Genomic DNA, 11,837 nt, shown 5'->3' with positions numbered 1-11,837 from the left:
TTCTTCGATGTACAGGTTCTTAAATGTACGTTGTTTAGAATGATCGCACTTATTCCTGAAATTAACGTTGTTCGTCTCGTCGTACTTTTTCATGAGTAATCATATCCGCAAAACTAGATATACAGCGTTAAAGAGCGTCCTTTCAGCTGCGTGTCTGTATAAAAATTAAGAGTCAAAAATATTTTAGAACTTTGAAAATTATCTTGACAATTTTCGTGACCTTGTTTTCTTTAATGACGACTACAGAGCGGAGGTCACGATGAATTTTGCATAAACGTGTTTGCTAGAGCTTCCTGAAGATGGCTGCATAAACATTTCTTGCAAATATGTACCTGCAAATTGAAAAGCTACAACAATGAATAGGCAACACGTGGATATTTTTCGGGTTGCTGATTATGAATCTGGTATCAAAATTTCAAAAAACAAAATAGCGGATGGGCAACTGGAAAAATTGTTGGAATACACAGCATTCCGACAAACATAGGAATACAAATTTCCCTGTATAAATCCAACAATTATTCCAGTTACTCCAAATTTTCACATCAGATTCGTAATGATTAGACTGCAGACCTTCATGCATTTACAGCAAAATTGAGCAGATGAAAATTTAGAAAATTGGATATGTCAATTGTCAATACATGATTTCTCATTCAATTTGGTTTATATTCCTTGCAATCGATACGGACAATCTTATTTTGCATAAAGATTCGCAGTCCAATAATCAGCGACTCGAATAAAAATTCGAGTACCTCATCTCTTTCGCCCACGTTCCAGCGATTATAAACCTCTGTGGGACGCTTGGTACGGCCCTGAGCGAACCGGGTCGGGAGTAGTCAGAGCGCAAGTCTTCGGTGACTGCCAAACGACTCCCTTAACGCATTCGCGGCCGGAATCTCGTTGGTAATTGGGGCGAACGGTTTTGTGTGGCAGCTGTCGCGCGCTCTTTTCTCCGCTGAGAAGGAACACAGGGATCCAACATCAGTGGCAGACAACTACGAAAAAATTCGTCTTTGGGACGTGTATCTAAACGATCACGCAACATTCGTGTCTAGACAACAACAAAGACGGCGACGACGTCGACGAAAGAGCGGCGACGTTGGTGGAATTCGGCGCGCGGGGAGTAACGTAGAAACGGGTTCGTCCCGGTGTGGTCGCCATCTTAGAACGGTCTGCGAGAGCACGTTGTGCGAGAAGGAGCAGTCGGCGCCGGTGTGTTGATTGATCCGTGTGTGTGAGTGTGCGGGAAATTTTTCCGCGAATATCCCTCGTCCAACGTTGAACGACGTCGAGCGGGAGGTATGCCAGCTGGAGATTCATCGTAGCTTAGGATACCTATAAAGAGTTGTTGTGCATGTCGGAGCACGCAGTCGTGCCAGTGGTGGCCTGGAGCGTGAACACCTCGTTTCTCGCGGTTCTATCATCGTGAATTCGAAGTGATCGATGCAACCGGGAACACATCCCCGTGCAAAGTGACTTCCTGCGGGAGCTGGTTTTTTCCTTTTCCGTTTCCTAGTTTACCGGCCGGCCGCGGAACCGTAGATACACAACGTAGGACGGGACACGTGAACCCGGATCGTCATTATGAGCAAGATGCTAGGAACAAACTATTGCACCGTGTTCTCTGTACTTAGAAGTCCCGAAGAGGGTGAGTCGTTTAAGCGGATCATCTGAAGGACCCAACCCTTCCAGTGTACTTGCTTGCGAACCGAGCGAATCTACTTAGGAAAGTCAAGATCCACAGAGTGAGAAAGAATATCGTTCGAATTACTTTTTTATTGCGGTTCAGAGACACAGTGATACTCGGCGGATCGATCATCGAGGAGTGTGTGATCACCTTCAGCGAGACGGACTCTGAATGTTGACGCAACCCGAGTTATATATAAACTCGTGAAAACCAAGAGACTAGCTCCGACACCGGTTCGGTTCCGGCAAGGTTCTTCGTTCCACCGTAAGACTGTGATGTGCTGTACTTAAAACAGAGAAGAAACTAATAAGAGTGATTGACTCGTTGTGATTCGTGAGTGAGAATTGATAGTGATCGATAATATAGAACGCGACTTACCGCCCCAGTCGATAAGTCAGAGAAACCGGGTGTAGTCGCGGGAAAAAAAAGGATTGGTTTGGATTGTTTTGAAGATTATCTGCCGATCGAGACGTATCGTCGGCGCCCCAAGATATCCTTCTAACCCGTAATGTATTTGAGATCGCGCGACAAGGCAGACAAAGGGAGGCACGAGCATACAAGAGAGGGGGTGAGGACTGATTGCGGGGCAGGAGGACGAGGCCAGCTCGGATCGGCCAGCAGAATTAGGATCAGGGGTAGGACGAGGGAAATATTAACGGAGAAATCAAACTTCGAAGTGCCCCGGTTACTTCGCCCTTGTTCGCTGGCTAGAGATTCAGACCAGGCGTGCCAACGTCGCGGTATGAGCGAAGGTGAACGAGCCGTGATCACGCTGCGAATTGGCTGGCGAAAGCTGACCGATCCTGGCGACTGACACGAATCCAGGAACCCGGGGGCAGGTCCGGAGCGATAGCATCAACTGTTGTCACGAAGCTCAACGTCCTCGTACTCCTGCCGCTCAATCCTTGTCCAGAAGGACCGAAGAACCATCTACAAGGCCCTTCGCTGTTGGGTCAGACGTCAACCAAAGGATCAGTGGATCCTTTATGCCAGCCAGATGCAACAGAACGCTGTGTTAGGATCAACCGGGTCGAGTACATTCGAGATGGGCCGAACGATGGCGGACAACCGGTGTCGGTAGCAGACGGGGTTGTTGCTAGCAACAACTCTACGCCTCGTCCCAAGGTCAATTCGAACCGGGTACATCTGTCGGGAAACTACCCGGTCTCACCTGGATACCCGCCACCCGATCTTTCCTACCAATAGTGTTCCGGCCCAACCTCGAACTACCTTCGAGGACAGTTGACGAACTCTTCTCTTGTCCTGGTTGGTTCGATCTAGCTATCGGCTAATTTGGACGACTAGTCAGGTCACGGACATACGGACAATAAATTTGTAGTTTCTTAAGGGTAGTGGTAGGAGATGTAGTTGTGAGACCACCGGATCAACTAGGAACAAGGATACCGTCGATCAAACCGGGTTTAACTCGAGCTCCGTACAAGGGTATCTGATATTTCACAAAGAGAGAATTCCTGTTAAACACTCACCCGTAGCCGTCATGACACCCACGCCCAGCAAACTGAATTTGAACTTCGCAAGGAACGCGTACAGCGTGTTCGGAACACGCGGCACCAACAACACCGCTGACCAACAGCGGGAACAGAAAACGGAACTTTTGGAGGGTAAGCCTCGGGATATATGTATGTAGAGTCGATCGGTATTTATTAGCGGTGTGCGAGATCTATGGAGGCTCCAAGCGGTAAACATTTTGGGACCCTCAAATTCAAGTTAGAAATAGAAGTTGCGAGAAAGCTGTCATAAGTTTTTTAGTAAGAAATCCCGAACAAGTTTCGAACAAATCCCGAAAGTTTGAACTTTCCTGTCCCGGTCCCGTAAATCGTTCCCGTTCCTGTCCCGACCCGGTCTCGCACACCACTAGTATTTATATTTACCGCCGGCTTCACCGATCGATCATTCGCAACTTTTTATGCGGAGAAATACTGTATGCCACTCTTTTTGTTATCTTTACTTTCAGCACTTTCTTTAGCAACTTCGTAGGTTTTGTAATTTGTAGTCTGATGAGGAGAATTGACAATGTACATACTTTATGAATATTGACGTTGAAACTTCTTGTATCGGTCCTCAGAAAAAATTTGAATGCACATTAAATAAAATCCTCATCATCTACATCATCATTCAAATGATGATTAGATTAGAATAAGATTAAAGGTTCAAACCTGAAGATGCAACCTTTCCTCTTCATTCTCACTGTCTCATAAATGTTTTCGTAATATTGTAAATTTTGCCCGCGACCACTCCTGCCACTTTTGATTATCTTATTTTCAGTATTTTATATCGGCGTTTGTTTAAATCTTGATTTTCCTTCAGATGCCAGAAGCCCTGGCGTCCTCCACCTTAAAAATGGCGTCGACTACGTCAACCCCGGCGAAGAAGACCAAATGGAGATTTATGGGTACGAGGATACATTTTTAAAACCGATAAATAGATTTCGGGAGTTTTATTTATTTGTATAACGATGTAATCGATTGTTCTCGTTGATCTCGCCAGGTATAAGAGAAGCAAAATTTTAACCGTGATCATCTGGTTCCTAATTTTCGTCACCGGGGGTCTCCTGAGACTAGTCTTCCACTGGGTACCGCAATGGATGTTGCAAAGCACTCATTCCAGATGCCGACTAGAGGACGCGGACACTGTTCTGCTCGTGGAGAAGTTCCAAGGAACACATACCAGCTATTACGTGAAGAAGCTGAAGGCCTTGACTATCCAAGATGTAATGTTAGTACACTTGGCTCTCATCTACTTTATCCAATTGAAAACTTCTAAGCATTCTTAATTTTATTTATATTTATTTAAAGGAACAAGCAATTCGACGGCGATTCGCTAATGAACAATGAACCCTGGATGGAAAACGATAGCATGATCACCGTCAAGGAAGTCAAGGAAGAATTCCACCCTTCATTGTCGTTGCACCTGACGGGTGGACAGTTCAAAAGTATGAATCAAACAGTTTGATTGTATCGCTTATAAATATCGTGATTAACTTGATTATGTTATCGCAGAGGTCCAGTCCATCGTTTACTTCAACTGCAAGAAGCTCACTTACATCTGGGACCCCGAGAGAGCGGAGTTCCTGAAGCTGCGCGGCTTGGACGTCGATGTGTTCACTTCAACGTTACATCAAATGCAAGGACTGAACTGCTATGAACAGCACATGAGGTAGAGATCATCAAAACATAGTCGATCAACTGATAATTATAAAATTAATAATCGTTCCACAGACGTTGCGTTTACGGAAGCAACAAGATCATGATCCCAGTGAAGAACATCATGACGCTGGTCGGTCTGGAGGTCCTGAATCCATTCTACGTCTTCCAACTGCTCAGTTTCTGTCTCTGGGTGGCCGACAACTACTACTACTACGCCATGGCTATTTTGTCAATGTCCAGCGTCGGCATATTGATGGCAGCCTTCCAGAATCGTCGGGTACGTCGTCATTTGTTTCGCTTTCAAATTTCGTTTTACAAGTCAGTCGTAAGAAACAGAAGATAAATAACAACATTCGAATGATTTTAATAAACAGAACCAACAAAATCTGATATCCACCATTCAATCTTCCGACGTGGTGACTGTGATAAGAGATCGCGCTACCGGTCAAACAGCAACGATACCTGCAGAACGACTGGTCCCTGGTGATATACTGGTCATTCCTTCTCACGGGTGTCTGATGCCTTGCGACGCGGTGCTTCTCACCGGAAATTGTATCATCAATGAGTCCATGCTCACCGGGGAATCGGTCCCTGTCACCAAAACGCCTATTCCATCATCCAATGACATCACCTATGACATCAAGGAGCACGCTAGACACACTTTGTTCTGCGGCACGAAGATCATTCAAACCAGATACTACGGGACGGAAAAGGTAAGTTGACTTATTAGGAGGGTAGACCCGTTTCCAGGATTGCAAGGGTGCGAGATGCACCTTCTCATTTCTCGATAATCCTTTGAAAACACACGACCAATCATTGTTCTCGTCAGGTGCTAGCGGTGGTCGTGAGGACAGGCTTCAACACGAGCAAGGGCGCGCTGGTCAGGTCCATCATGTACCCTCCGCCGGTGGATTTCAAGTTCGAGCAAGACTCCTACAAGTTCGTGATTCTTCTGACGGGTATAGCCAGCATCGGCGTGATCTACACCATCGTGACAAAGGCGATGAGAGGTGTGCAGGGCGATCACATCGCTCTGGAGGCGTTGGACTTGATTACAGTAGTGGTACCACCTGCCCTACCAGCAGCCATGACGGTTGGTCGATTGGTAGCGCAGCGGAGATTGGAGAAAAACAAGATCTACTGCACCAGTCCTCGGACTATCAACGTGTCGGGATCGATCGACTGCATTTGCTTCGACAAGACCGGCACGTTGACCGAAGATGGTCTCGACATGTGGGGCGTGGTACCGGCGGTCGATAGAAAATTCCAACTGCCAGCGAAGGACATCACATCCCTGCCGTTGAACGACTTGCTGATCGGCATGGTGACGTGCCACGGGATCACTATAATCGATAATCAGCCCGTAGGCGATCCGCTTGACTTGAAGATGTTCGAATCCACCGGCTGGACCTTGGAAGAACCCGATGTGTCCGACACTTCTAAATTCTCCATGCTGTTCCCGACGGTAGTCCGGCCACCGAAAGGCTCTAAGCTGCTGAAGAAGCTGCCGAATGATCTAAGGATCACGCTCAGCCGACAAAACTCCATGTCTTCCGACGTGATGGACATCTCCTTGAACAACCTCGACGCCGCGCTCACTAGCTCCACCACGGAGTTAGGTGAGCAGGGCTTGGAAATCGGTATCGTCAGGCAGTTTCCATTCACGTCCACTCTTCAACGGATGAGCGTCATCACCAGGACACTCGGCGCCAGCCACTACGATCTGTACTGCAAGGGCAGCCCCGAGATGATCTTGAGCCTCTCCAGAGCCGAATCAAGTACGTACGATCGAGAGTGTTTTATTGGAATTGTAGTAGGTTAGACAAGATTAACTGAAATTTTAATTTCACTGATTCTTCGATCAGCTGCTAATTCCGTTTCTTCGACAGTTCCAGCAGACTTCGGCGCCATATTGCAAGATTATACCTCAGAGGGCTACCGCGTGATCGCGTTGGCCCACAAATCCTTGAAACGTCTTCCTTACGCGAAGGTACAACGACTGAGTCGCGAGGCAGCCGAGTCGGACTTGAGCTTCCTCGCGTTCGTGATCATGGAGAACCGGCTGAAACCGGAAACCACTCCCGTTATCAGCGCCCTGAACGCAGCCTGCATCAAGACAGTGATAGTAACCGGTGACAATATGCTGACAGCGTTGTCGGTCGCTAGAGACTGCGACATCGTGAAACCTGGCATTCCAGTGATCGCAGTCTCGGCGACCCAGCAGAATCAGCAGACCAAGCCGCAGATCTATTTCATGAACAGCAACAGCCAACCGACGCCGGTTTCACCGAAGGGCCATGGCGATTTCACCGATCTAGACAGTATAGCTAGCTTAGACACGGTCGAAAGCGGGTTCAACGATGTCAATTATTTATCCGATGAGTAAGTGGTCAGCTTAATCGTGTTTGGGTAGTGTTCGGTCTCAAGCAGATCGACAGCGAGAATTAGTTTCAACTTTAACCCCTTGCACTACAATTTATGTTACGCGTTTTCAGCTTGCACCGCTCGAAGCATCAGTACGTGTTCGCGCTGACGGGTAAGACGTGGGCGTTGGTGAAACAATACTACCCCGAATTGATCCCTAAGTTAACTACCCGGGGCGCAATCTTCGCGAGGATGTCGCCGGACCAGAAGCAGCAGCTCGTTCAAGAACTACAGTCTTTGGGCTACTATGTTGGTATGTCAGTCTTGATCTTCCTTAACCCTGGCTCTGTTAGAATTCAGTAGCGCTGATCAAGGATCATTTTCAGCCATGGTGGGCGACGGCGCGAACGACTGCGGAGCCCTGAAGGCGGCCCACACGGGAATATCTCTCTCCGACACGGAGTCCTCGGTAGCCTCGCCGTTTACCAGCCGCGAGACCAACATCTCCTCCGTGTTAACGGTGATCCGTGAAGGACGGGCAGCGTTGGTCACCTCGTTCGGGATCTTCAAGTACATGGCCAGCTACTCGCTCACCCAGTTCATTTCCGTGATGCTACTCTACAGCATCGAGTCGAACCTGACGGACATCGAGTTCTTGTACATCGATCTCTTCATCATCTCGATCTTCGCGTTCTTCTTCGGTCACACGCAAGCGTACGACGGTCCTCTGGCAAAGACGACGCCGTTGAACAGTCTGATCAGCACGACGCCGATCCTCAGTCTAGTCACTCAGATCCTGATCGTGGCGATCTTTCAGTGCGGCAGCTTGTGGCACCTGCAACAAATGGAATGGTTCGAGCCGTTCAACGCTACGGCCAAGTCCCTGGAGAACAAGGACGACGTGGGTTGCACGGAGAACTACACGCTCTTTATCATCAGCTCGATGCAGTACATCATCCTAGCAGTGGCGTTCTCGAAAGGTCATCCGTACAGGAAATCTTTATTCACGAACTACGGCCTGCTGACCGCTTTCATCTTCCTCAGCCTGTTCTCCGTCTATCTAGCGACATTCCCATTCGAATGGCTGGTCGACTGGTTCGAGCTGGAACTTCCGGAGGGCGTCAGCTTCCGGTTCATCCTGATCGGCTACGGCGGGGCGAACTTCGTCGTCTCTCTCCTGACCGAGTACTTCTTCGTCGACTATCTGGTCTTCAACAAACTCCGCTACCGCTGGCACAACGTCGACAAGTCTCGCAGGAAATTCCTGGCGATCGAACGCGACTTGGCACGCGATATGAAATGGCCGCCGATCTCGCAGGAACCGTTACCGGAAGCCGCGCCGGACATATTGATCCGTCAGAACGTCACCGAGATCAAGATCGAGAAACGTATCGCGGAGCCTCGCTCTGTCGACACCAGTTTCATGAACAGCCCGGTGTGCGCGAACTTCAAGCAGTTCGGGTCCGCTAGGGAGGTGACCCTGAACCCGAGGTCGCTGTTCAACGATCGCAGGAACACCATGTCCATGCAAACGGTCCCGTGCTTTGAGGAGAGAGACGCGAAACAGAACGCAAAGCCGACAGGCAAGAGGAGACACAACTCGGAATGCGAGAACTCGATCAACCAGTACGAGAAGCCCCTGAAGACCTACAGCACAAACCCGATAGCAACCCTGCCGAGAAACTCCGCGACGGTGCTGCAGCCGCAGAAACTGCGCGACTTCAAGAACGTCCTAGTGCACAAAAGCGAAGACGTACTGTCCCCCAACAGGCAGAGTGTCCTTGAGCTCGACATACTGCCGTCGTAGTGACGGCTGTCGTTCCGGTATACGACGACGCGACGGTACGACGCTGTTCGATCGACGATGCACACAGTGGATGATCTACAATGGATCGCGCGACTTGGTCCGGTGGCTGATCGACTGACCCGAGATCGTAGACTAGGACACCACGAAGGATCTCCACTAATCACTGCATTTCTCGTCCCATGACAATCACGGGCCACGGTCCGTCCGTGTGTCGAACCCGCGGAACCTGGGCGAGGATATCACTGTCCAAAAACGATTCAATTTTCACTACGCGATTCTTATACAGTTTTTTAACAGTTTTTGAGACATTTGACTTTGAAGGAAAGACATATTTTTCAACTTTAATGTGAATTAAGACTTCTCGTGATGAAGATTCTGAATACAGTCTACTAAATATGTCCGCTATTCATTTCCTTTAAACCGAAATAAAATTCTACTACGGTTTTGTTAATGTACAGTTGTTGGAGAATATATAGGCATACAATTGATAAAAATTTTCTCGTTTCTGAGGAAATTACGAATTACAAAAAAGGTTCTAATCACTAGAAATTAAGGACAGATTCGGAATCAGCGCAAAAGCTGTATAAGAATCGCAAAAAGTTGAAATTTGTTGGACAGTGTGTTTAGACGCTGTATTTAGATTCGCGGGTTTCATTCTCTGTATTTAGGCTACCGAAGAGATTGCTTCCTTTCTCTCGCTGCCGGGCTGGGCTCTCGCCACGATTCTTCTAGAATCTTCTTTGAACGTTGAGCAGTACCGGGGAGACTGGACATTTTTTTACATAAACTTCAAGATCTTGTTTCACGTTTACAATACATTGGGCTGTGTTGCATACGATTTATTCGAGAGTGTCTCCAAAGCCTTTGCAGCTCGGCAGTTAGGGTCGGCCGACCGTCTCGATCGAAGAAACATTGTAGATAGCGAAGATTCGCGGTTGTATTATAGAATTGTACATTTACGATGAAATTGTTCTAGAACAACGTTAACTGGAAGATGACCAGGTTGTTCGAGGACTATTCTTTGATTGTTTTAACTTGATTTAAGTCGCCCAGGTCCGCTCGCGGCTCGACCGTCCAGAAACGGGGCCGAGTTTCAGCGGAGAAATCGCGCCACGATTCGAGCAGATTCAAAATGGCGACCCAGAAGACTTGGAAAAAGTGTTCAGAACGAGGAACGATGGGACAAGAGCTTATCGTTCGTCGCGAGATGCATTTAGCTCGATGGCCGACGCAAAATGCATCTGAAGAAGAAGAAAAAACGCAGAACAAGATGAAGAGGCATATACGTCCGCCATGCTTGATCCGCGCGGGTCCCTTTTGACCCGATCTCTCTTCGTCCTACTACTACTCCTCTTCTTTTTTTTTTGCTAGTATTCGAGCGGTGTGAGCCACACCCTCTCGAGAAAGTATTATATCGTCAGTGTTATTTATTTTAGATGATGAAATTTTAACTCGCCCTGCGGCACGGGCACGGATCTTCAATACGCGGAAGAGAACTGTACCGACCGCAGGCCGACCGAAGTAGATAGAAGATAGATGTTCTCCCGATCCCTGATATACAGGCGTCAGATGTGGTTTATTTGGTCGTCATAGTGACGGCCGTCGTAGTGCGACGCCACTGTGGGTCTAGGGCGGTCTATGAAGAAACTATTTGGTTAGACTGAGCAAGACAAATCCAATGGCGGCCATGGTTTGCATAGAAATAGAAAACTGCAACGATACGTGATAGGATAATCAGATTTTCTATCTTGAAAAGCCGTGCGAAATTTGTAGACAAGGTAGCATGCCTAGAAAATCATCTACTAGTTACTTGCTCTACAAGAACACTTTATACAGCAAAGTCTTAATCTGAAAACTTACTACACAACCAAATCACTAAATACAGTAGAAATTATATCTGCTATTTAATGCTACAAATAAGTTGCTCAAAGTCCCATAAAAGAATAATGAGAAATAAAGAAGTTTTTCAATTCGATTAGCAGTGGAAAGGGAACTGACTTAGGACAGCTTCAGCTGTCGAAAGTGTCCAGGATTGTAAACGTTCGATTTGTCTTGCTCGGTGCCAGAGTCCACATTCCTCATCTCAGAGGAAACAGTACTTAGAGGTGGTTTAACGAAGTTGACTGCCGATCGTTGAGCGATAAGGAATGGTTCATCTCTTTCGATGATCGACGAATCCTTCTGGGAGCTTCATAGTAGCCCTAGGCCAGCTTGTAACCTGGCCCTTCGCGTCTCCACTCCCAGATACTTAATTAAACTAACAACGATCCGCGTCCGACGCGGTCGAACATTGTTTTCTCTTTTTTATGAATTTAATAGACGGACGCGGTTCCGGATGGATTTGTGTCTAACTAGAGAACTGTAGGTGAAATTTGTTGGCGATACTCCAGTTCTCGGGACGAGCAATCCCGGTTCTTGTGATCGGTTTTTATCGGTGGAGCATGATCTTATCGGTTCTAATATATTTCAAGAAATTCCGTATCGATGGAATCGTTTTCTCGTCGCGGGAACTGGATCCAGTTAGGTTCTTTTCGGTGTGATGATGGGGACATGTAACTAAGCTCTAGTTTAATTCCAACGTATCATACTTAACGCGGGAAAGCGTTCTCCCGCGAGGTTGCGCAAAGATCTCTCAACCCTCGTCCTCGCGGATAAATAATTAATCTGTGTAACACGACGGGGGATAAGTGTGTACTTAACTGTACTTGTTTACGCAATTCGAAGTAAATACTTAAGCGCGTTGTTCTACTACCTGCGACGCTATGCTTACGTTGAGATATAGCGGTTGTCGAATAACAAAGTATGTATTTCATGT

At 47.5% G+C, this 11,837-nt stretch overlaps 1 protein-coding gene and 1 long non-coding RNA gene across 3 annotated transcripts in view; one reads left to right on the top strand and one right to left on the bottom strand.

Annotated features, from left to right (window-relative positions):
* The window catches only part of LOC143215242 (uncharacterized), a 12,509-nt gene extending 11,625 nt beyond the window's left edge, over positions 1-884 (bottom strand). The window contains exons 1-3 of the long non-coding RNA XR_013010333.1: positions 750-884; positions 221-332; positions 50-154 (exon numbers count right to left, since the gene is read on the bottom strand). This is a non-coding gene — a long non-coding RNA (uncharacterized LOC143215242). The remainder of the gene's footprint in view (positions 1-49; positions 155-220; positions 333-749) is intronic.
* Positions 1-11,837, top strand: part of Anne (polyamine-transporting ATPase anne boleyn) — a 21,095-nt gene extending 9,258 nt beyond the window's left edge. The window contains exons 1-11 of one of the 2 annotated variants that reach the window (XM_076437189.1): positions 3,170-3,306; positions 4,013-4,097; positions 4,193-4,420; positions 4,501-4,637; positions 4,705-4,861; positions 4,924-5,128; positions 5,226-5,564; positions 5,681-6,629; positions 6,741-7,233; positions 7,347-7,528; positions 7,602-11,837. In XM_076437189.1, coding sequence (XP_076293304.1) covers positions 3,183-3,306; positions 4,013-4,097; positions 4,193-4,420; positions 4,501-4,637; positions 4,705-4,861; positions 4,924-5,128; positions 5,226-5,564; positions 5,681-6,629; positions 6,741-7,233; positions 7,347-7,528; positions 7,602-9,022 — 4,320 coding nt within the window. In that variant the 5' untranslated portion in view covers positions 3,170-3,182 and the 3' untranslated portion in view covers positions 9,023-11,837. Of the gene's footprint in view, positions 1-3,169; positions 3,307-4,012; positions 4,098-4,192; positions 4,421-4,500; positions 4,638-4,704; positions 4,862-4,923; positions 5,129-5,225; positions 5,565-5,680; positions 6,630-6,740; positions 7,234-7,346; positions 7,529-7,601 lie in introns of those variants that run through there. The other variant, XM_076437190.1, reaches the window with a different exon arrangement.

Source organism: Lasioglossum baleicum, chromosome 13 (genome assembly GCF_051020765.1).
Source record: "Lasioglossum baleicum chromosome 13, iyLasBale1, whole genome shotgun sequence".
Lineage (NCBI taxonomy): Eukaryota > Metazoa > Arthropoda > Insecta > Hymenoptera > Halictidae > Lasioglossum > Lasioglossum baleicum.
This window is presented reverse-complemented; position numbering and strand designations above follow the sequence as displayed.